This window comes from Zootermopsis nevadensis, unplaced genomic scaffold (assembly GCF_977971745.1).
Source record: "Zootermopsis nevadensis isolate Lab colony 2312 unplaced genomic scaffold, Znev_1.0 Znev_ptg000021l, whole genome shotgun sequence".
Lineage (NCBI taxonomy): Eukaryota > Metazoa > Arthropoda > Insecta > Blattodea > Termopsidae > Zootermopsis > Zootermopsis nevadensis.
Genome location: NW_028259153.1, coordinates 15,679,196 through 15,702,936, shown reverse-complemented (window position 1 = coordinate 15,702,936; position 23,741 = coordinate 15,679,196). Strand labels below are relative to the sequence as shown.

The following is a 23,741-nucleotide window of genomic DNA, read 5'->3' as shown; positions in this document are numbered from 1 at the left end:
TTCCAATGTATTCAACTTCTGATTCACTCGAATCTGTTCTTTATTCTATCTCATTCAGTTTTTCCTTCTCGGCTCATGCCTGGATTACGCCCCTCTGTAATTAACAAAACTGTCCTGCATTTTTATTCTGTATGTAATTTCTTGTTCAGTACTTATATTTTTCTATTTTACTTCCTAAATACTTACAGCTGTCTAAAAAGAGCAAATATTATTGGCCATGCATGCTGAAAGAAGTATGCAGAGGACTCTTACGTGTAAGAGTGCCTGGCCCTTCCCAATGAAAATACAACTTGGAAATCAAAGAATGACACCATTCTGTGGCAGAATATGGCAGATAACTGACTACTTGTTGTGTATTAACAAGGACTGCCAAGTGGTAAGAGTTAAACCATCCACATCAATTTTATTTACCATACCAAATCCTATACTTCACAACTTTTACAATTAAATGCAGGTTTTCTGAAGTAAAGTGCTTCATATTGTTCTTTCACTTCACTATGTTTGCATTTGAACACACTGAGACAAAAATATGTTTTCATTATCCTGTAGACCTGAGTGCATCAACTTATCACACAATAAAAATTTTCAAAATGTATGTCTCCTCAGACCCAGAATCCAAGTTCACAGAGAATCTCAATCAGATATCCCACTATTATTCTCTTCATGGTAACAGAACCCAGAGACAGGCACTAAAAGACAAAACAAGACTGTATGTGAGGTTGGGTCAACCCATTTGCCATTATGGAGATGATAATAAAAATAATAATCCTCACTCTGCTGTTAAACCAATATGACAAAAAATAAGCTAAGGCCTCTTGCACAGAGAAAATTATATGAAATATGTAAGTCTCTTTGAATCTCCTATTCCTGCTTGTTGTTAGCAGTTCATAGGGCTGATCACAAAACATGATTTCATATTTTATTTTGCTTATCAACTACTGCAGCATAGGGAATATGGCCCACACAAGCCCTTATGTTTTGGAACTCGTAGTTCCAGCCACTGTTCCTGATTTGGAACAAACATCTCTGCTGGCATCGTGTCCAACCCTCTTGAATGTAGGGAGCCTTTTGGTGAGTCTCTGTCTCCTGAAAATCAAGGGAATTCTCCTTACTATCAACTCACACCATATCATATGTATCGAAGAGGAATATCATTATATGAAAATTCTAATATGTGACAATCATATGTGCATTCTGAGAAAACTTGAAAGTGGACTTTTGAGAAGTGGGGAAGACGTGCAAAAATCGTGAAACTGAGACCTCTAGAAAAGGAGTCCATGACGACTGATATGAAATCTTTATATCATATGTCTTCCAACACTATCTTCATAAGTACAAATAATGCATTTATAGACACTATGATTTAGTACGGAAATCACATTGCAGAGTCATAAAATCTCATGAAAATACAGAACCATGGCAAAAGAATTTACCAGTATTGTTTTTATTAGCAGAGACAGGGGCTACCATTGCAATAGGCTCTCCTGGACGCCGGAGTAGCAAACGCCCCACTCCCTCACACCTTCGCAGAACTTCACAATGCACCAAGTGGTTCCGAACCTCAGTTGGCAGCCATGCACATCCTTCCAGCCAGTCTGGCACTGAGTCAAAGTCAACTAGAAGCTGCAGTGCGCCCCACTCACTGCAATAAATTAACACAGACAGTTCAGTAACGTCTTCATCACATTTCAAAGTATGCAACATATGTAAGAAACAATGGCAACAAGACGTAGTTTTAATTCATACTGACAACAGAAAGACCAGATAGAGCAATCTAAGAAATACAGATAATATCCAGCTATGGGAGACATTCCAAAGTTGTTCTTCACACCACATCAAAGCATATAATTATTGCACTAATGTCATGTGAGGTCACTGTTGCATTGTAGGTCATTTTTGAAATAATGTTATGCAAGGTCAATGTTGTGCATCAAACCATTGTTGCATTAATAGGATCTGACATTATTATTGAATAACAGTGTGATAACAATGATGTCCCATAGGAAAAATGAGACAGAAAGACAGACATGGATGGGTCCATAAGGTGTTAATCACTCATGCTAGCATGTGAAGGACACCTAGAAAGCAAATGTGATTCAGTGACTTCTGGGAAAATAGGCAACTGGCAGGTGTAATGCTTATAGAAACTCTATCTAACTAAGGGATTAGCTCTATCTAGTGGGCCCAACTGTGTAGGAACCTGAAGACGGAGATAGAGTCCCATCTCCGAAACGTCATTTTACGTTTTATATTTACTAGACAATGGGTAATATCCAAGAAAAGTTTTATTCAATTGACTCTTCACCATCGTCAAGAAGTTTTAGATTTGATATAATTTTGTTTAAATTCACTGAAAAATATAAAAAAATATTCTGTATCCAGTTCAGAAAAAAAAAGGATCAATTTGTATGCCCAAGTAATATACCTGAACTTTGTGCGGTGTAAATAAATGTGATCAAGCCATGCCTCACAGAGCAGTTTCAAGACCAGAGCCCCAATGCTCTGTTGTACTGGAATTGGAAGTGGCAACAGTGCAGTAAGAACTGGACATAACACACGATCTGCAAAAGGATAACACAAATTTATATATTTATTTTAACATTTGGAGTGAAGGTTATGATTGCAACATATAAAATTATGCTGTCTTATTTTTATTAATGTGTCCTGTTCATTTTTTGTTTGGGTATATTATAATGCTTTCAGAACGTACAGTACAAAGAACTTCATCCCCCACTACTCACTCAGGTACCGACCATTCACACACACATTTCATGCACTGAGTTTAATACTGTAATTTAACATGTTATAAAGAAATCTGTCATAATTACAACTAACTAACTGCATACAGCAGAGTCTGTGCATAGGTAATAGTACACTCAGCTAGTGAAGCAATTCCCTAAATTCTATGGAAACCAAATATTTATTTTTGTCATTGATTACAAAATACACATTGCATTCACACAAATTTCATATTACAATAAAAATGTCTAGGAATACATACATCTGTATGTTAAGTGTAATAAGTAATAAAACTGAGATGGCTATTACTTCCTGATAGAGATTAAAGTACATAAACAAGGCATTAATTGTTAGGTGTTTAAGTAAACCATCATCAAGGGAGTCGGAGTAGCTGTGATTTATTTAAATTCACTCGTTATGCCACTGGCTGAAGCTGACAAAAACATATATACTAACTTTCAAAGACTCACCAAGATATTCTTGAACATATGGACTAGCAGGTTTGGGTGGCGTACTGGATGAGCGTCTCCAATAATGTGGCTTGGGAAAGCACATGTGCAGATTGGCAAGACTGATGGTACGACACACAGTTGCCATGCCTTGTATACACTCATCTGGCAGCAGCTGCTGAGAGCAACACAAGCTTGCAGCTCAGGAACATGTCAACCAATTTAGCCTTCACCCACCCCTCTCCTCACACAACACACTCATAGTGGGAAGGCAGTCTGTTGCCTGTGTACCTCACACTATCCAGCAAAAAAGCAGGACACTGATCTTTGTTCAGCACCATATTTTAAAGTTTCTAGTTTATATGCATTTCTTACAGATTTCAATAGGTCACGTCTCTATAGAAAGCTGACATGTTAGAAATCACGACAAATATGTCATTAAGCCGAACAGCAACAAAGGAAAAGGAAATTAATTTACAAGATTACTTCACCTTTCTGACAATTATGTCAGTTATGAATACAATTCTCTGTACACAAAGGCAAATGTTTCTCACAACATATTTCCTATAATATTACTAGACATGATGCAATGTGATTATTAAAAATATTATCAAAATCTATGAGATAGAGTGCATTTTGTTTCAGTTTATAGAATATGCATTGTACTGTGTACTGCTCAAGGTGAACAGCTGGTACAGGTAGACAGGCACGACATTTCAAATATCCGTGTACTCCGAAGAGTACATTTTTCTAATCTTGTCAATAAATTTCTATGGTATATCAACAAACTGTCCTCATACATAACCTTGTGCCCAGTAGGTTTAAAAAAGCAGAATCTGTATAGAAGATGTAGAGAATGTATCAGAGTCAATGGGGAACTATTTCAACTTCACCTGTAATGGAGGTAATTAAACTTCACTCTGTTATGTTACTGCGATCTCGCTATCTCCACAGCTGAACTCACAAAGTAGGAAAAGTGGCAACCAACACTATTTGTACACAATGAAAGGCCATTTCCAGTTTAGCAGCTATAAATTTGTTTTGTATTATATTGTGCAATAATGACTTTGATGACAATATTAATGGTGGATACAACAGAAGCCTTACACTCACCTTCAACTTGCAGATGTTTTCACGTACCTCAGATGTCAGTTTGGAACGCATCTTGGCACATACCATTACATGTTCACTATGCACCTCAGAAAAATCTTTGTGATCTGTAAGCTAAAATATGAATGGAAAAATGTATTTTTATGGAACAAACATACTTTCCTAATGTGTTATATGTAATTTTGCACATTTCATTGGCTTTCATGTTCATTTGTTGCAAATAAAAATCTATTTTTATAGGGTTAATCATACTACGGAGTCAAAAATTATTTTTCGTTGTTTTTAATTATGTAACCACCACAGTGAAAAATGTTTCAAATAACTGCTGTAGAGGGCAGAAAGGTGGCAAAGAACTTTGAAAAATAAAGAAGCAAAATAGGGACAAAAGAAAGTGGATGAAAAAATTTAAAAAGAAGAAGAAGAAAAAAGAAACAGTGATTCAGTATATGCTATTGTCATCACAAGATGAAAAGCTATTATTCCCAACAGCATACCTTGAGCATTTGGAGTTCTCTGAGGCAGAGACTGATGTCAGTTTGAGTGATCACAAAGAAAGCATCTACAGACCACGAATTAACAAGATGCCGTGCAGTGTTGGCAGCCCACAATCTGGCCATGTGCACAGAATGATCCAGTCTGTGCAGGACTGGAATCTGCTCTACCAATGGCAAATCCTCTAATGCTTGGTTTGGAAGCAGATCAATGGACACTGTGGGCTCACAGGAATTACTAAGGGTCACCAACTGGTGAAGCAAGTCAACAAACAGCTGGCCACACACTGACCCCTAAACATCAATGAACAACTTATTACCTTACTGTTGGTCTGTCAGAACACAGATATCCCAATTAATGGACCATATATAGAAATAATAACACATCAAGATAGCCTGAAAGGACTTCTTAAGCTTTCTTCCTTAACATAATTGACATATAATTATACAATTTAGTTATTCATTGCTGTGCATAATTTCATCTAGGTGAATGAAAATCACTAAGGTAGTTCTTACTTTCTCTTTGTCTGCACTATATGCAAATTTGCGTCCCTGCACCAAGGTCAGTCTGAAGAGCTGGTCCCACAACGTACTAGCAACATGGCAACCAAGCCCATCTGCCAGGCTATGTATTGCTGGCACCACGTGCTCTGGTACAACAACTAGAATCAGAACACATAATGTGCGTGTAAGATATTGACTGCTGAATTTTAGCTGGTAGTTATTCAGAGTCTTGTGTCTCCATTTATAAGTTACAAAAACCAGATTAACTACATGCAGATTCAGATGAGCAAGCATGTTACATTGTTATTAATATTTTATAGAATACAAATGTTTTAAGAGATCAGACCAATGGTATAATTTAATTTTTATCACATACAATTCCTTTATTTTAATCAGAAGCAAACACAATTTCAATTAAAATTCTGAGCTTTCTTACTATTTTTATGGTTACTTAGAGGATTAAACTGTGTAGCTTCAGTGTGTAGTTTTCTTCTTCTTCATGTCATCATCAATTAAGCAACTTAATGTTACACCAGTCTCACATTCCAGCATAATGTTAATCTTACTATTATTCTTCGTCCCATAAAAAAATCACCGAAAAAGCTGTGCTTTCTCACTGTTTTGTCGACTTGTGACAGGATGGAACTGTGTAGCTTGAGTGTTTTCTTCTACTCCTCCTCCAAATCATCACCAAATAAACAAGTTTATACTATATCAGCCTCAAGTCCACCTTCTAGCATTACCTTGGTCTTTCTTTCATTCTTCATGCAGTTTGTTTATAATTCTATTTAATCTGCGCTACATTAAATTTAAAAAAATACAAAGGTAGGATAGCACAAACAATGACTGGCTATAAGTTAGATTATTGGGGCTTGAGTCCCAGCAGGGGCATTGAGATTTCTTTTTGCCACCATCTTCAGGCTGGTTCTAGGGCTCAACCAGGCCTGTGAGTACTGAGGGACTGTTTCTATGGGAGTAAAGCAGCCACAGCATAAAGCTGACCACTCACTTCCACCTGGTATTGCAGTTAAGAATGCACTGCTTTGTGCCTCCAATCCTCCATACATCTCCATGGCTTGGTGCTTAGACACAGGGACAACTTTTCCTTTAACTTTAAAAAACATAACATTTATGACACAGAAAATGTCACATCACAAACAATATAATTTTATCACTTGACAAGATGAACTCACCAGGAGATATGAATGAATGCAGCCAATCACAAAGGAGCTGGCAACTCTTAGGAGGAAGGGAGCCAAATAGAGGGCCACCTCCCCACCACAGTAGTACATGTTCTGAGAAAGATCCAACCTCACCCCATAGGATTTGCTGGTAGTACTCCACCACCTTTGTTCGAGCCTGCTTTGAAACACGGCGTATGCCTGCAACAGTTCATCTTTGTAAATTTTCGCTGACAAAATTACAGTAGCTGCAACACTTTACAGGAGAGTATTACTTAAATTTATTTTTTAATCCTTATAATGTTAATGTTGAGTAGATTGGTAGCACAAATATGGCATATATTTCCAACATGAATGAAGCTGATCCTCTGTAACAGATGTATCCATTAGTTGCATCACTACTTGCACCCACCTCTGGGTGGCAGATATGAAAACACACTAGCAGTAAGGGTTCTACAGTCATCATTCAAATTCAAACAATAAGCTGTGAGCAGACCTAATGAACATAATTTACTTTATACTGTACAGATTGTCTAGTATATACTGCAGTTAGCGATATATTTTGGAGATTTACTACCACTAGTAGATTCCCTGTGCCTCTACCTTACCATTTACATACCTAACCTCAAAATCTCCTGCCTTATTCACACTTAATTTTTAACATATATAAATAAAGATATAATTGTCCCTGCAGACATATGGGGGATATTCAATACATAGCCAATCACTATAGTGAATTAGCTATCCCAGCTCTCAACATCGCAAATACTTTATGAAAAAGTTTCTAGTATATTCATGAATTACTTTAACACCAAATTTCAAGTGCCTTAACTCTAATGGTTCAGTAATATCACTATTAAACAGAATGCTAAATATACAATTCATGTATTCAACATGTTGTTGGTCAAGATACAAACTGGACACTTTCCAAACACATACCAGCAATGCTTACTACTACACTGAGACACACAATATGTTCAAGTTGCAGCTGTTATCTCTGGTAGTCTTAAATATCTCTCAAAGATAAAAGAATATCCCCATAAAATTCTTTAAACACAATTAATATATTCGTACATGCCTGAGGTGCGGGAAACCTTGACACCACTTGATCCCAACAGATGAGGTGCAATGCGTGCAGCTACACTCAGCAACACAGACACATGTGCCTCCTCTTCTACTAGAGCAAATTCCAGGTCTGAGCTACATGAGAGCCGTAATGTGGTAATCCCGTCCACTACTACAGCTCCCACATTCTCTACTGGGGTCAGAACTGAGGTCATACAAGGTGGAGTCATGTGCTGAGTCAGAGCCCTGCAGAAATGAGAATCTGTGTATCACAAGCACCACAGAAAGCAATCACTGAAGCCATGATTTAAAATGAGAGAAAAAGACATGACGTAAACAGAACTGAAAGATCAATTATTATGATATTTATTAATGCTGTTTCAATACACAGATTATGTATATGGTGAAGAGGTAAGGATTTGGAAAGTCACACATGTATTATTATAACAATCACCATAAATGACTGAGTAAAACCACAAACACTTGAAAAAACAGCCAGCAACCTGGATGATATTCAAAATGGGTACTGCATGAATGATAAATATGTAATGGGGGCCTTTATGATTTATACAGATCATTGGAATGTAAAATTAAGAAGGTTTAAATGGCAAAACTCAAATGGAAGAGAGAAGAAATATAATGAGAGTGAGGAAGGGAAATGAAAGATGTCTTTAGTTTGGAAGCAACACAGATGGAAGATTGAAACAAACATAGGAAAAGTATACTCAGAATATACTACAAAATTATGAGAAAGGAAGAAGCTCTAAGGTCTAGAGACAGATAATCCTGGAAGAGGGCATTCAAACCTTACTTAGACAAAAAATAAAAATAAAATAGAAAATTAAATATAGCCTAAGTATGTCAGGCAAGACAGCAAGGAAGATCTAGAGGGAGACATAGATAAGTGAAGACTTAAAAAATACTGGGAAAATTAATGCCGAAATACAAGTCAGAGTTCGACAAGGTGGAGACCTGTTTATAATACCTGTACAGTATTGTTATAAATGATGTAAGTCAGTAAGCAATGAATTTTATGCAAACACAGAAGCCACTTAAAAACAGATAAGACAGCCACTGTCCTTCATATCAATTACAAACTAGTACTGTATATCACAGGACAGTAGTGTAACATACCGATATACTTCAATGCTAGAGTTGTCAGAATTATCCGAGGTGATTATCTCACTGTGATCTTTTTCTGTGACAGAAACAGATGAGTGTATAGGCTTGTAAGTGTCCAGAAGGCTCTTCACCAGAAAGTGGCAGCACTTCTCAGCACGGCTCTGTGCCAGTATCTGCATAAAGTACACAAAAGTAAAGTTTAGTTCATGGGATAATGAACGGTACTGTATCAACCAGGTTCATGATGAAAAAATTAGAATAACAATAAATTCAGGATATGCCCGATGTCCAGTGCAAAAAGTGTTATTGTCTAATTTACTTTTTAAAGAACTTAAAATAAAAATACATAAAAAAATAATTCTGCCAGTTGTTTCATATAATAGCAAATTTAGTCACATAACTTTGAAATAATGTAAATTACAAGCATTTGAAAACAAAGTACTAAGGGAAATAATTGGAAGCTTTCTGTCTTCTGTGTTGTTGCGCTGTGTAGTCTGGTCGATGGTTACCAACGTTTCAGAGGTCATACTGCCTCCATCATCAGGGCGATGAACCCAGAAGACAGAAAGCTTCATACTCACCGCTGTGAAAACCTCAAATCTTACACGGAAATAATTGGATTTATGAAGGATGATTTGAGTGGGGAATTCAAGATATTCAACAACAGACTTTGTGACTAATAGGTAACCTAATGTTGTTAGGGTGGTAAAATCTAACAGGTTGTAATGGACTGGACATGTACCACAGATGTGGAGACAAAACATGCACATGATTATAGAAGAGCAACTTCTTAGAACAATGTTGCTTTGAAGGCTGAGAAGATGAAGATGGCATTAAGATGGATCTTAAGGAAATAAGCTATGAGAATGACAGGTGAATGGAACTGTCTAAGAGTCTTATCCAGTGGCATACTTTAACATTATCAATGTTTAATCTTGAGCGGTACCCTTATACCTGAAGAATCTTTGTGATTGACAGCTTTCGCAGAGGATGCAGCAAGCTGGGGCATGTATTACGGCAAAAGGTAGCAACACTCTTATTATCATGAGCACCAAGGACCAAGACTTCATTGTACAAGCTTGATAACCTGTAATAAAAAAATACAAAGAAAGAAGTTCATTTAAAGGGAGAGTAAAGAATGATGATTAAGCAAGTAAAAACAAAGTTAAGTAAAATTTTATGATAAAAAATCTTCTGCACTGCATAATGTGCTGATAAAACTAATGCTTCCAGTCATATACTATTCAACCTTCCTAGCCTCTGCCCAACCTGGATAAGAATGAACAGTCCACTCCTGACAAGAGGCATCTACAAGGCAAACTAAGTTATTCTAAATCATAAGATGATAAAAATAATGTGGCTGGTAGATGGGACCTACAGTTTAATATGGATTCTGTACGATGATTTGACATAGCATTCTCCAGTTTCATACAGATTTACTTTTATCAGAGGTGAGTGGTATACATATATTGAAGTATCACCTTCTTCTGGAAAGAAGCAATGTGACAAATAGGTATGGCCCTACTAAAAAGAAATATACCAATAAACTTTGGTTAAAACAAAAAGTTTATCCTAATTTTGACTTCCCTTTTTCTTCACTACTCTCTGTAGACTTTGTTTCTATTTCTGTTTTGTGAGGAAAAAAACAGTTTATGGTACCAATGCATGTCAGAAGAAAGGATGGTATTATGATAAACTAATTTAGTGAGCAGAATGTTAGATACTAAATGAAAGAAAAATAAATCACTATCTGATGAATGCAGACTATTCAAGAGAAGAGAATGAGATGGTAAAGATAATCAGGAATGGTGAATAGGTAATTGATTTGAAAAAGCAAGCCTTAGCCTGTTTCAAGATATTTTCTCAGCAATTATCAAAGTACATCAAGAAAACTCAGATAAAATCTTTGTCAGGATAGCCAGTAACTCAGCTGACATTCATATCAGACACATCCTAAACACTTGTAAGTCTTGCAACTTGAAAAAGCAAAAATACATGAATGAACAAATAAACTATTCAAAATTTCTTAATCCAACCTGAGTACGTTTTCCAGTGAGCGATGGTTATGGTTCTTTTCAGTGATGTTACACCTCGTCAGAATCTCCATCACTGTCTCGTAAGTAAGGTATGCCACAGTAACCCGGTCCTGCCACAGGATCTCCGTCCACCATCTTGTCTTGAACCTGTACACAGGGTTTTTGTCCTTTCTACCTGTTACAGGAGAGATGCTCATTGTCTTGTGACTTCCCAAAGAGGACGAGTCTGCACAACCTGCAATCACACTGCATGTGTAAACTGTGCAATCATATTTTTAAACATGTTTTAAAATATCAATAAACATGATTTTGTCAAAACTTTCCAAAAATTGTTTTTCACATCCTGAACTTTGTGGGATTTTACTGCTTCATAACATGGTACTAGTAGTGGCTCGGAAAAATAAAAATAATATATGAATCATGGCCATATCAAAATTCTATTAATTAATTCTATATATGAGCCTTGTAAAATTTACTTTCTCAACAATCCTCAACATTCAAATAACTGTAATGTCCTCTAAAATACATCAGTATCATCAAACTTACAAGACCTGTGCTAATATTTGAATACAATAACAGCTCAGGTTACTATTTTAGAATTAATTTTAAATTTGATATTTACAGTATTTTATCAGCACAAGATGGAATAAACAGGATTTAAAGCATACTTACTGGCAGCAGACATGGCAGATTTAATGTCTGAAGGCCTCTCATGCCGAGTCAAACCTTTGAAGGACTCAACCACTGACTGCATCGCATCTGCAGCAGAATTCAACTTTTCACACTCCACTGTGTCATCTTGTGCTTCCCCATTCTGACTTTTTTTCAAAGAAATCCTAATAATGACAGAGACAAATGTGTGGATAACAGAAATCACCATTCTGTTTATTAAATTTCTCTCACACACACACACACACACACACACACACATATATATATATATATATATATATATATATATATATATATATATATAGCCTATTATAGTCTCTTTGAACACCCTGATGTAGTGGAAATTCACTGTTTTAATTGGCATTAAGTCAGATTCACAAACAATATTATTTTATTCTTATATTAATAAACAGTGATTACACATAGTCACTTGGAATAAAACAACATGGTAAATAGTATGAAAATGTTTGATTGATGTAATCAACTTCGCACATCTACTATGAAAGAACCCTAATTTTTTGGAAATTTGTTACAAAATTCATAAATTTATGTTAAATCTGACACAAATGTAGGGTTTTTAATTTATGCAATGACATTTTTTGGTGACTATGTTGGGCTTTGGAATTTCTGCAATAAAAATCTGACTCAAACGTTTGGTCTCTTACAGAGAACAAACTAACAGGGAAGGAGGAGAATAAAGATTGAGAGCACGTCACTAACAATAAATGTACCATGGGGTCAGCCCTGTGTTAGTTCAAATATGTTCGAACTAGGGTAATATGTTCAGTTAAATTTTAAATATACCTCTGTAGACAAAGAAGAATGTCACGCAGCTTCCCTGACAGGCAGGTTGCATGATGGTGAAGATCTCTACAATCACGGTAGAATGTTTGAGTCTCTTCGCTTTCCACTTCCAGCCACTCCCCTCCAAGCATGGTAAAATTTTCCCATCTGTGGTTCACACGTCAACTAATGTCTACTATCAGCAACAACTGCTTATAGATGTTTATAATTCCAATTTTGTGCATACTATTTACACTGGTCAATTGAAGTGTAGAACAAACGTTTTATGTAACAAGCACACAGCTATCAATACATCTTCCTCTTCTGTTTCACCTTTCTGATCCCAAGGTTTCATTCATATACAAAAGGAAGGAAGGAACTGTAGTAGAATACAAGAATAAAAATAATGTATATTATTTCTTACTTAAACTTACAACAATAAAAAAGACTCAGTTATGTGCTACATTGTGACACATATTTCAGAGTGATGGAAAACAGATGGGAAATGATGAAGAAAAATAATAGCATTATCACAATAATGTAGGGGTGGGTAAACTTTCAGCTTCAAGGTTCGCAGCTCCGTCTGCTTGTCACACGTAGACAGCGCGGTGTGAGGTGGAGTGAGGGGCAGTTCACTGGTACAGCGCGTATCGGGGCTGCAGTCCTCGCAGCCGGCTCATAGTAAACACCCTTACGCGGTACCACGTGTTTTAGACTGGTTTCTGTATCGCAATCTGTTTCGTGGTTATTGTTAATGAGTGTTCAATAATTCTATGTGCTGACTATTTTTGTTCTGATAATGACAATGAGCAAAGGAAGTGTGTCATAATTACAGTAAATTACTTTTTCTAAATTGTCTTTGAGTGAAAAAAGTGATGTAAAATATCTTGGCCGCCCTCTTCCGGAGTAACAAATAGATAAAACATCGTCGAGCACGTATGGGTTTTCTCCTGATGTAAATTTACTTTTCATTTATTTATATTGTTATGTGTTGAAAATCTATTCTGAGTTTTCCCCCTTGCGCAGCACTACCACTGCTCAGACTCACTAGCCGCCACTGCTGAGGGTATAATACACCGTGTTTCAAAAGTAGCTTTACAACTTCGCAGGGGAATATAAATTTATTTAAAGGACGTGCGCAATATTTTTAAATGCACAAATTTAGCCAAACACACCAAGTTTCATGCACATAAACTGTAGTGCCGAAAATGTTGCGGTGGGTTAAAGACGGCGAAGGATTTCTGGACTCAGTAATTTTCAGTGACGAAAGCACGTTCCATGTCACTGGTAAGGGCAACACCCACAACTGCAGGATTTGGGGTAGTGAAAATCCACGTGCCTTCCTGGAAAATGTTCGTGACAGTCCAAAAGTTAATGTGTTTTGCGCCCTAAGCAAAGATAAAGTGTACGGCCCTTCCTTTTCATGGAGATCATTACTGGCGTTGTATATCTGGATCTGCTCCAACAGTTCCTCATTCCTCAACTTGACGAAGATGACCAGGAAGGACGCATTCACTTCCAGCAAGATGGTGCACCCCCTCATTACCTCGGAGAAGTGCGCGAGTACCTCAACAACCGTTTCCCTGGACGGTGGATCGGTCGGGCCGCACCAATAGCACGGTCACCTCGTTCCCCAGATCTAACACCTTTAGATTTTTTATTGTGGGGATTTGTTAAGATCGAGTGTACGTGCCACCCTTACCTGCAAATGTGGCCGAACTCCGAACTCGAATTACGGCCGCAATTGCTGAAGTGACACCGGAGATGCTACACCGCGTGTGGCAAGATATTGACTACAGATAGCACGTCTGCCGCATAACAAATGGAAGTCACATTAAACCATAAAAATCCGATGGACATAAAACTTGGAAGTGTTCGACTACATTTCTATGTTCTGAAATTATATGTTTCTCCTATCAGTTCACCAATATCTCGCCCTCAAGTTGTAAAGCTACTTTTGAAACATGCTGTATTTACGAGCACAAGCAGGAATATGACGCCTGGAATACGTAACATGAAAATCAGTAAATTGGTTTAAAATTTAAGACAGATAAACGGAGAGGACAACAGTTATAATGGAGGAAAATCCTAACTGAAGCTATAGATATACGCCAGTACTCACACGAACACAAACGTCAACCGTCACTCGCCACCCACACGTTGCTGGGCCATGCGGAGAACTGGCCGTGATGCAGACGCCACCTGGCCTCATGAAATCGATAGTTGAACAGGTGGACTCACCAGTCAAGAGCAAGAGCACTGGTGCCAAGCGGTACTCACACCCGCAACACTCAGTTCTTAAGTTCAATGTAGGTCATGGTCCTAGCTCCCCATTACCTCGACAATCATAAGTTATCCACTGCTTTATACAGCATTTAAAGCCCAATGTGACAGTGGCGTTACAAGCAAGACGACGAATTTGTGCACTCATTTTCGCTTGGAACGTAATTGCCTGCACAAAACTCTAAAATCGCTTAACATTTTGTCAAATGCTGGGGAATTAGTACTAACATTACATGCAGATACAACCTGACTATTACACATTCATTTTACACTCTGCTAAACCTGGGATTCAGGAATGGAAGATATGAGTGGAAAATAACATGAACTACATATACCAAAAACTTGTAATGGCCATGCCTGCAGAGAAAAGCTACAAATGTTTTTATATGTTATCATGACATTTGTTTCCTGTAAGTAGGTTTTCAATTCAGGGTGGATTTACCACAAGCTCTTCAGCTTTACAAAGTGCATTCTGGACACGCAGACAATATTATACACTTTCCTTAAATACCAATAGTTCACAATTTATATCGGACCCTTGCCCAGTAAATCAGAAAATTCTGACTCATATTTAAAATATTTTGATATTATGTCTCTTTCATTCCTCTTCCTCTTCTTACAGACACCAACTTAACCTGAAAAAACAAGTTACACTTTCATACAATCACTTTTAAAGAGTAGCGATGATGGTGTGTTAAAATCAGGTTCACAAAATTCTTGGACCATGTCCAACATGCCCCCCCCCCCCCCCCCCCCAAAGAACACTATGTTTTGTAAGCTGGATCTGCTTCCATCCGCAGGTTAAAAGTCAAGTTATTGAGGTTAGCTTTTTCTATCGAACCCAACTGAGTAGGTGCCCCTCTCCCCCTTTTTAACTTGAGGACAGAAGTAGTTCAGCTTCCAAAACGCAGTGTTCTTTTTAAAAACAAAAACGATGAATATAGTCCAAGAATTGTGTTCCCGACTTTCATACGCTGTTTCACTATTAATTTCCATTCTGAAAGAAGAGAATAACTATACATAAATATACAACTGAAATAAATAACAAAAATAATTTTCTAAAAGAAATACAGCAAAAAAATTCATATTATTATTTTGCACAACAACCCAGAAGACAGCCAACTTCAGACTCACTGCCATGAAAACCTCAAATCCTACAACAAAAAGCACCTTACTACAAGTGGCAGAATGTCACAAAAATTCTTCAGAAGTTTTTACACCTTTATTCATGGCAGTTTGTAGTTAACTGATTTCTTTCTTAGGTGACAACATTGCTCTTTTCTTTAATCATTCTGGCTGCCTCCATCCTCAAGACAAAGGTACTAAACAGTAACATAAATTAGCATATGTAATATTGAGTCATGAGGAGATGGGTAATTATGCACTGTGCCCTTTCTCTTCTCCATCAACCAAAGCATTAAATACCCCACTGCTCAGAACATGTCATCAGGACACAATGAAGATAGAGCCAGCCAGCCATGTTCTCTGAAACATCAGCAAACTAGGATGCCATAACACAGTGTCATCATCACACTGCTGTCCATGTGAAAAAATCTTGGATAAGAACGCAGATTTTCTATCCATCGAATTATATCAAATGGTAGAAGAACTACACATTTCAATTAGGACACCCCTTGGCCCGAATTGAATAATGTTATGGACATTACAACATTCATGTCCTTACAGACTTATGTTAAAATGAATGGACCAACCACAAGTGTAAAGCAAGAAATGAACTAGACATACACAAGCCTGCACTTACATGCTCTCTCTGCTTCTTGCTTGAAGTACCTGAACACTCTAACAATTAAGTATCTAGCTTGTCTGTGTAAAAATCTGACTCCTTAGTTCCTTGTCTTCTGATTTTAAACATCCTATAAAATGCTATAAAAACAAAACTACAGCTCCTGTTATGAACACAAAGAGAAATTACAACCAATTTGCATGCCCCTCTATTCTTGGAAAATGCTGTTACAGAAACCTTTATGAATGTTTCTTCTGAGAAAAGTGTTCAGTGCAAAAGTTACGAAAAATTTGGAAACATTTTGGAAATTTCCTATTAGTTGACAAATGTAATTATGAGTAACATCAGAAATCTGATTCTGGCAAGGACTTTGTTTGTTTTCTGCAGTTCTGAAAAGTACTGATTGAAAAAATACCACAAACTGTCATAACTAAAGCACCATTCACTACAAGAGTACTAAACAATACAAAATATTCTGGTAATTTCTTAAAATGTAAAGATCAATTTTATACGTGTAAGGACAGAAATAATCATAAATATTAGGAAATCAGATTTTTACAGGCATTAATCATGATAAGGAGTCTGATCTGGGCAAGAGACTAACATTATTAATTATTCCTTATTTTCTGTTGTAACACATACATTACAAATTTACAAATCAATGTTATTAGGTTAGTTACATATCCAAAAACTTGTAAATATATTTACATTACACAGATTTCTCTGTATCACAAGACATCAAAGTAGTAAAAACCCTCAGACTAATTGTCCATCACATCAGCTCTGATGTAGGAAACAAGTTCCTGTAAAACATCAGTAATCTTTACCACTTTAACATGGTGTAATACCCAGAATATGATACAATGAATATCCTGTCATAAAAAACGTAATGTCACATACACAAAGCAAATTATAAAACAATTTCTACAAAATTATGTAACCCAATCACAAAACTTCATACCAAGACAGTTTTTGGTTACCTACAAATTACAATAATCCAAGTACGGTCATTTCTCCTATAATGCATGTTTTCATGTGAATTGGATATAAGACGATTGCATTATAAGAAAAAGCTGTTTCCATAACGCGGGTGCATGTTGGATACATGATTGAAATACAGCAAATACAGAAATTCAGAGAAGCAAGCCAGAAATGAAGGTATGAAAAAGGCTCCAATTGTTCCTAACCTGGCTACGAATACACTAATAGTGAATTATTTTTACTACAAGCTACACTTTCAGAGAACTGTCAACTATACTCTAACCTCTTAATTCCAACAGAACCAATGTTTCTGTAACTTGGTGTTTTCCAGAAATGCAACTACCACCTTATAGCAGAAATGACTGTATATATATTCAATTTCTGACCATGTACAAACAAGTTTTTAACTGTCAACAGCATACACAAATGAATGGGACCAAAACAGTCACAAAGTATAAGGGGCATTATGAGGAATGTGAAGTCCCTGCTGTCTTAACACCCACCTCACCTTCATGTGGTATACCGAGTTTTCACTTACAAGAATTTAATTTATATCTTAATTGCGTCATGTTAGTGTTTTATTGATACAATATTTTATTTTCCGTCTATACACAAACTTAAAATAATGTTGTTTAAAATTACTTAAAATTATAACATAGACCTGATGATGATGTAATACACATTGAAACATGTCGTCGATACAAAAAAATGTAACAAGATGCAGTATCTACTGAGAATGTTATAATTTTAAGTAATTTTAAACAACATTATTTTAAGTTTGTGTATAGACGGAAAATAAAATATTGTAAGAATTTAATGTACGTCATACTGGTACAATTGTAACATACACAGTGAAATAAATTCCACTGACACATTTTTATTATTTTAATCTGAAGTTTATTTCCTTAAGTTTGTTTTTTAGAGTAGATATTATGATGAGCACAATAACATACAAATAAATCAACTCTACATTAATCAACCAATAATTCTGTAAATTTCCTACAGCTCTCAAATTTTTATCATGATTTCAGTTATGAGTATACCTGTTTTTCCAAGCATTTTATATCACTACCCACGCTTACTATTATTAGTTTCTGAGATACCTTAGATATACTGGCAGGTTTATGGACGGTGACCAAGTAAACTGATATGACTGTACTGAACATTTGATTGTCAATTTATTAAACAGAATGACCGATTAAAACTGACACAACCGTACTGGTTATTTGACTGTCAATTTGCTAAACATATTGAACTCAAACTTTAGTAAATTATCCCAAATCTCTGGAAAAAAAAACTTTTTCAAAATCAGTTTAAAGGCTACATTGACATGACACACTTTCCATATCTCATTTCTAAAAACAGGGTGTACTTACCTTTAGGTGAGTTTGGCATTAAGTTAGGAGACTCTCCATATTTTGTATCCTATCCATTACATGTCCTATTGGAGATTATGAAATGAACTTTGCTTATAAAATATTACAACAAAAACGCTTGGCTTGAGTACGATTCAAATCCTACTACTTGTGCACCAACATCACTAATTTCATCTTTCTTGCTGACAGAGACCTTGGGTATTGCATATTGTCTGCTTATCCAAAAATAAACTGTATATCAACTTGTGATGTTAAGCTTGATTACTCATTGCCCACATTTAACAAGTTCTGGTGTACTGTGATTTGCAAAAAAAGAAATAATATTCTGAACATCCAAAATGTCAATCTCCACATTAACGTCACAGATAGTCATTCTGCTACAAGAAGTTGACACAAATGAAACCCATTGCTGCATTCTTGTTCTGCCTGTTCCATTATTTATAACATAAGAAACCATGTTATATAAATGAAGTCTGTAGAACATCATTCACAAACTGGTCAACACCTTCATTTCAACACTTATAAACATTAGTAACTGTCTTATGAATCAGAAATGTATATAAGATCTTATAAAGATGAAAAATATCACCAGCACATGGTATTAGAAAGTTTAAAAGCATAGCTGTGCAAACTGTCTATACTTCACACCACGTCGCTTCATCTTTAATAAACATAGCTCAAACAGCCTAAAAACAGTTCTTCATAGCTGTAAACAGATAAATCCTTGTACAAGACACCAAATTCACACATTTCTGATTTCCATTTTATTTGTGCTAAGCCACATTCAACTTCAGTTAGAAAATAAACTGACTATTCAATATGACAATGACTTAAAAACCATTTCAATTATCAGAAATGCTGCAAGCAATACAATTGTTACATTACACCATATGCAATAGATTATAAACCTTTGAAGGAATAAGTAGTTCCAACTGACAACTTTATAATAAAAAACAATCTATTAGCAAAATGGGATTGTAAGATTTAAGAGAACAAATTAGACAGACCAAAAGTTTCAATTATTTAAGCCCCCAGATTTTTTATTATATTACAGAAGACAGAAAAATATACAAGAGTTTTAAGAATGACTAAAACCAGTTTTTTAATGATGCTTATAAGCTGAATTCATTCAAAGCATTGCATAGCTCAAGAATTAGTAAATGTGAGCAAAAATGGATGGCTGCAGTTTCAAAAGCAAGTTTCAGTATCTCTTTCTCATTTATAAGTGTATGTAGTGTGTTTTTAGTGACTGAATGTGTGTGAGTTTGATTTGCATAGAAAGTCTAACTGGAATAAAATATTTTGTTATTAATGTTGTAAATTAGTAACCTTGTTAATAAAAAAACAAATTCATGCACAGTTCTGTAAAGAGGCCACATATCCATAAGAGTGATATTTCTTTGGACTTTCCAGTGGCAGAAGTTTCAAGAACTCTGCAGTACAGGTAAGCTGGACAGAGTCAGTCATCACAAGCAGTTACTACGAGCAGACCACCTACCATGGGAACATTATACAGATATAAACTTATAGGCAACATCAATATCCTCTGGGTACGAGATGATTTTGTATTTAGTGTATATCATCACTTTATAACACTATTATGTACTGTCAAATGAAATGCTGGAGCATGATAAATGAATGGTTCATTGGTTAATTAACAGAATTTTTCCAATGCATAGGTTACACAGCATCCATCAATAGCATTATTGTGAAAGATGAATTGGAAGCAATATGGAAAGAAGTAGTAATGCTTTATTTTAAGGTGTTATCAAAGCATTTGCCTGGAAGGATTGAGGGAATCCACAAATAATGTCACATCAGGATACTTAATTTCAGGGCTCAGATTTAAACCTAGTGCAAGATGATTATGAATACAGCAGGAAGTAGTCATGGCCTACTTTCAACCATTTCTATAGAACTCTGGGCAATACCTGCAGGCCATTACAACAAAATATTTGTATTAATTTTTCAGTCAACAGCGATTAAATCCTATCAAAAAACTTCAACATTTAAATGTATCTCAATCTCAAGTTCTCATCATTCCAATACTGCGTTAAAGATGTCATAATGCATGGGAAAGAAGTGTGCACTCTCAGCATCGAATAATGCTGTAAACAGAGAAAGGGTTACAGTAGAGGTTACTCTCATTTTATGCACTTCAGCTATTTGTGTTTTCGCATGTCTGTGGTTTTATTCTATTATCATGAGGAGTACAAGCAGCACTTCAGTTTCCATTTCATCCGTGCTTTCAACCTCACCTGTAGAGCCTGTCACACTTTAAGAAGCTCTTGTGGGATCACCTCTACCATCATTCACCTGCAAGGAAGGGAGGGGGACTCAGGATAGCCACTATCCCAGTTTCCCAGATTAATGTAAATCAGGTATAAGTGCAACTTGTTCATACAGTTAATGTCTGATGAAATGTATAGTCTCAGTCAATAACAACTCATTGCAATGAAACAAATCACTATTCTCCTACTACCAAACTTTAATGAAGTCACCCCAGAAATGTTTGTTAAAATAAGTGTTACATATTACCATATTTAAAATATGCTGGCTAATTTTGCACTCAGAGGTGAAGTTTGGCTATGTGGTAACTGCTCTGCTGCCAAGAAACTTTACAATAAATCATTTCTATACATCTTGGGAGAGATAATAGTCATAACTGGTGAATGATCATAACTAACAGCTAACTACAATGAGATCTGTGTATTTCGGTGAAGCAAGTCCTTCACTGAATAGATCACTGTTGAAAGAAAACACCTTGTGGTGGATAGTCCCTCAACAAAATTATCAAAGTAAAAGTCTGTTCAGGTAATTCTATTTAAAGATACGGTAGAATAAAATTTGTGTCCTCAGGGCAACACTTGTTTTCAGTTTGCATATTTCTGTTCTTTACCAAACCCAAAATATTCTCATACTTCATGTTCTGCGAATATTTGAATTTGTACGGCAAAGTGAAAGAAAATTAGCTGAAAAGATATTATTAGACTTCTTGCTATTGCTGAAATTGGGAAAATCCAGCCAAAGGTACATGTGTATTAGGCTCAACTATTCTGTTTGGCATCATCAAAACTGGTTAAAAAGTTATAAAGGAGGTCCAGACATGCACATGGATATAATGATGCCATACATACTTCTTGCAAAAATATCATCCCAAATTTTTAACAAAGATTAATATTGTTGTATATACTATGATTTCAGGTAGAAATATACCTTCACATGTTTTGAGGGGCGATTATAGTATGCTGCATAGGAGGGACCATCCAATTAACAACTTCATAGTAAAGTCTTACTTTGGTACTTTCTCACAATAACAAGTCATGTTCATATGACCAATCTGCCACTCAATCAACCAGGATTATTTCCACTGGCAAAATGGATGGTCGTGTCAGTAACTGTGTTGTGCCGTCAGCATTCTAGCATCTAAGAAAGTGATATTCCTCCATCTGGAATCAATAGTAACTCAAAGTAGTGTACCCAATACTTGATTTTCAAAAACATCACGACCAAAATGTTGATTCACTACACCACAATTAAGTTTGACACTGCCCATGGTCTCAGGTACATTTAATTCAGTATACAGGTGTTTTGAGAGTTGGCCCTATTCCCTTCATCATTATACTGGAAGATATTTGTATTGTTCAAATTTTCAACAAAAATGACAATTGCTGGATTCAAACACACAAAAATACTGAAAGGGTTAACATTTCATTAATCTATAATTTTTTGTGTAAGTTAAATTTTTGTTGTTACTTGATGTATCAACCCTGAACTTCAAAACGCAGATACCCAGAAAATTACAGCTATGAACAAAACATTATATTTTCTTCTTCCTAGTGCTTAATTTAATTTGAGAAACATGTAAAATCATATCATATGCCATCTCACAGATAAAGTGAGTGCCTTTTACGTAGCTCTCAAACAATGAGTGTCATGCTTATAGACAACCTTCTATGTAAATTAGGCCCCAAGAAAATAAACTTCCCACTCCTGCTTTAGCACAGGCTAAAGATCATCTACCTGGGATCACTGTGAATGATCAGGAAAAATGTACTGGTATTACCAACTGTGTAGAGTTAAATGAAGGCAAAGGCTTGTGCCTTAGGACCTAGCCATGATCCTGAGACAGACTGTGACAGCAGTGTCAGTTGTAAAATGCACTTGCTGTATGACACGTCTGTCTAGACCAGTGGTTAGAAACCTGTCCTCCATATCAGGCTCTCAAATTAATATTCTTTAAAAGAGACAAGTCACTAAAATATGTAATTTCTCACCACCACACTCATAATCTGAACACCTTTTTGTACAATACTTATATTCTTGCATCAAAAGTAACAGTCATTCATTAATCTGGTGACTTTTGCTTGGGGGTATATTTTTAAAGTTATCAGTATAAACGTAGGGAGTTCAATTTTTCATCTAACAATTTCATTTCAGTCTACAGCCATCTAATGAAGAAAATTACAAACAAATGTTCAAATTTAAGAGAATGTAACACGCATGTCATATGACACAACCGGCTAAATCTCTGATATGGCTTTATTACTTCAGACCAATTCAATTTCTTACTTCTTTGAGTTAATATTATAACTGAATGCAAGAACATCATTAGAATGCCAGAGTAAACTGCCCTATGTTCAGCAAAGAAATGCTAACATTTTGTAATGTAAAACAGTTGTCACCAGCATTACCGATGTATAAATGAGACATGTTTGATCACTGCTACCGATAAGACATGCACAATGAAAGGAGAGGGTAGCAGCAGGCAGTGGTTTCCATCACGCAGCTAGAAACTGCAGCATGAGGGTGGCTGCACCAACTAACCCGGTGAGCACCGCGACCAGCAGCACAAGTGCAAGTGGGCCGGCACTACGATGCCCCGTGCAGCGTTGTCATACAGTTCCTGCTCCACCACCCTCACCAACTCCACCAGAACTGTTTCCAGGAATAGTGGTGCCACCACTGCTGCTCCCACCCAGCAAAGTACCTCGTTCCTCTCTCCGAGACTTCCCCCCCGTAAAGCAAAGGCACCCTGAGTTGTGCCGGCCACGTTTCAGTGAAGGTTTTTCCTCTCGCTCCCGTTCAAGAACACATTTCTGGTAGTAGTCATAGTCCTTCAAGTACCTGTAAACAAATCCAACAAATAGCACTATATCAATGATTCAAAAGTTAAATTCCTCTTGAACTATGGATATGAAATAA

General features: G+C 36.2%; 2 protein-coding genes across 16 annotated transcripts in view; both read right to left on the bottom strand.

Moving 5' to 3' along the window:
- Positions 1-377: 377 nt before the first annotated feature.
- On the bottom strand, positions 378-14,613 carry LOC110839206 (uncharacterized). Of its 3 annotated transcripts, none has more exons than XM_087352471.1 (15): positions 14,275-14,613; positions 12,174-12,531; positions 11,370-11,533; positions 10,698-10,932; positions 9,616-9,748; positions 8,674-8,834; positions 7,553-7,785; positions 6,487-6,675; positions 5,306-5,451; positions 4,793-5,083; positions 4,302-4,412; positions 3,210-3,366; positions 2,426-2,561; positions 1,434-1,642; positions 378-1,086 (listed from the first exon to the last, which is right to left on the bottom strand). In XM_087352471.1, exons 2-15 carry the CDS (start codon positions 12,302-12,304, stop codon positions 932-934), a joined length of 2,451 nt encoding a protein of 816 aa, XP_087208597.1. In that variant the 5' UTR covers positions 12,305-12,531; positions 14,275-14,613; the 3' UTR covers positions 378-931. The 3 variants fall into 3 exon arrangements, with proteins under 3 accessions (XP_087208597.1, XP_087208599.1, XP_087208598.1); XM_087352473.1 differs by having other exon boundaries at positions 3,210-3,363; XM_087352472.1 differs by having other exon boundaries at positions 12,174-12,489.
- A 152-nt stretch (positions 14,614-14,765) lies between these two features.
- The window catches only part of RhoBTB (Rho-related BTB domain containing), a 49,193-nt gene continuing 40,217 nt past the window's right edge, over positions 14,766-23,741 (bottom strand). For all 13 annotated transcript variants that reach the window (XM_087352474.1, XM_087352478.1, XM_087352486.1 and 10 more), the window contains one exon: positions 14,766-23,663. In XM_087352474.1, the coding sequence (XP_087208600.1) occupies positions 23,432-23,663 (232 nt within the window). In that variant the 3' untranslated portion in view covers positions 14,766-23,431. The remainder of the gene's footprint in view (positions 23,664-23,741) is intronic.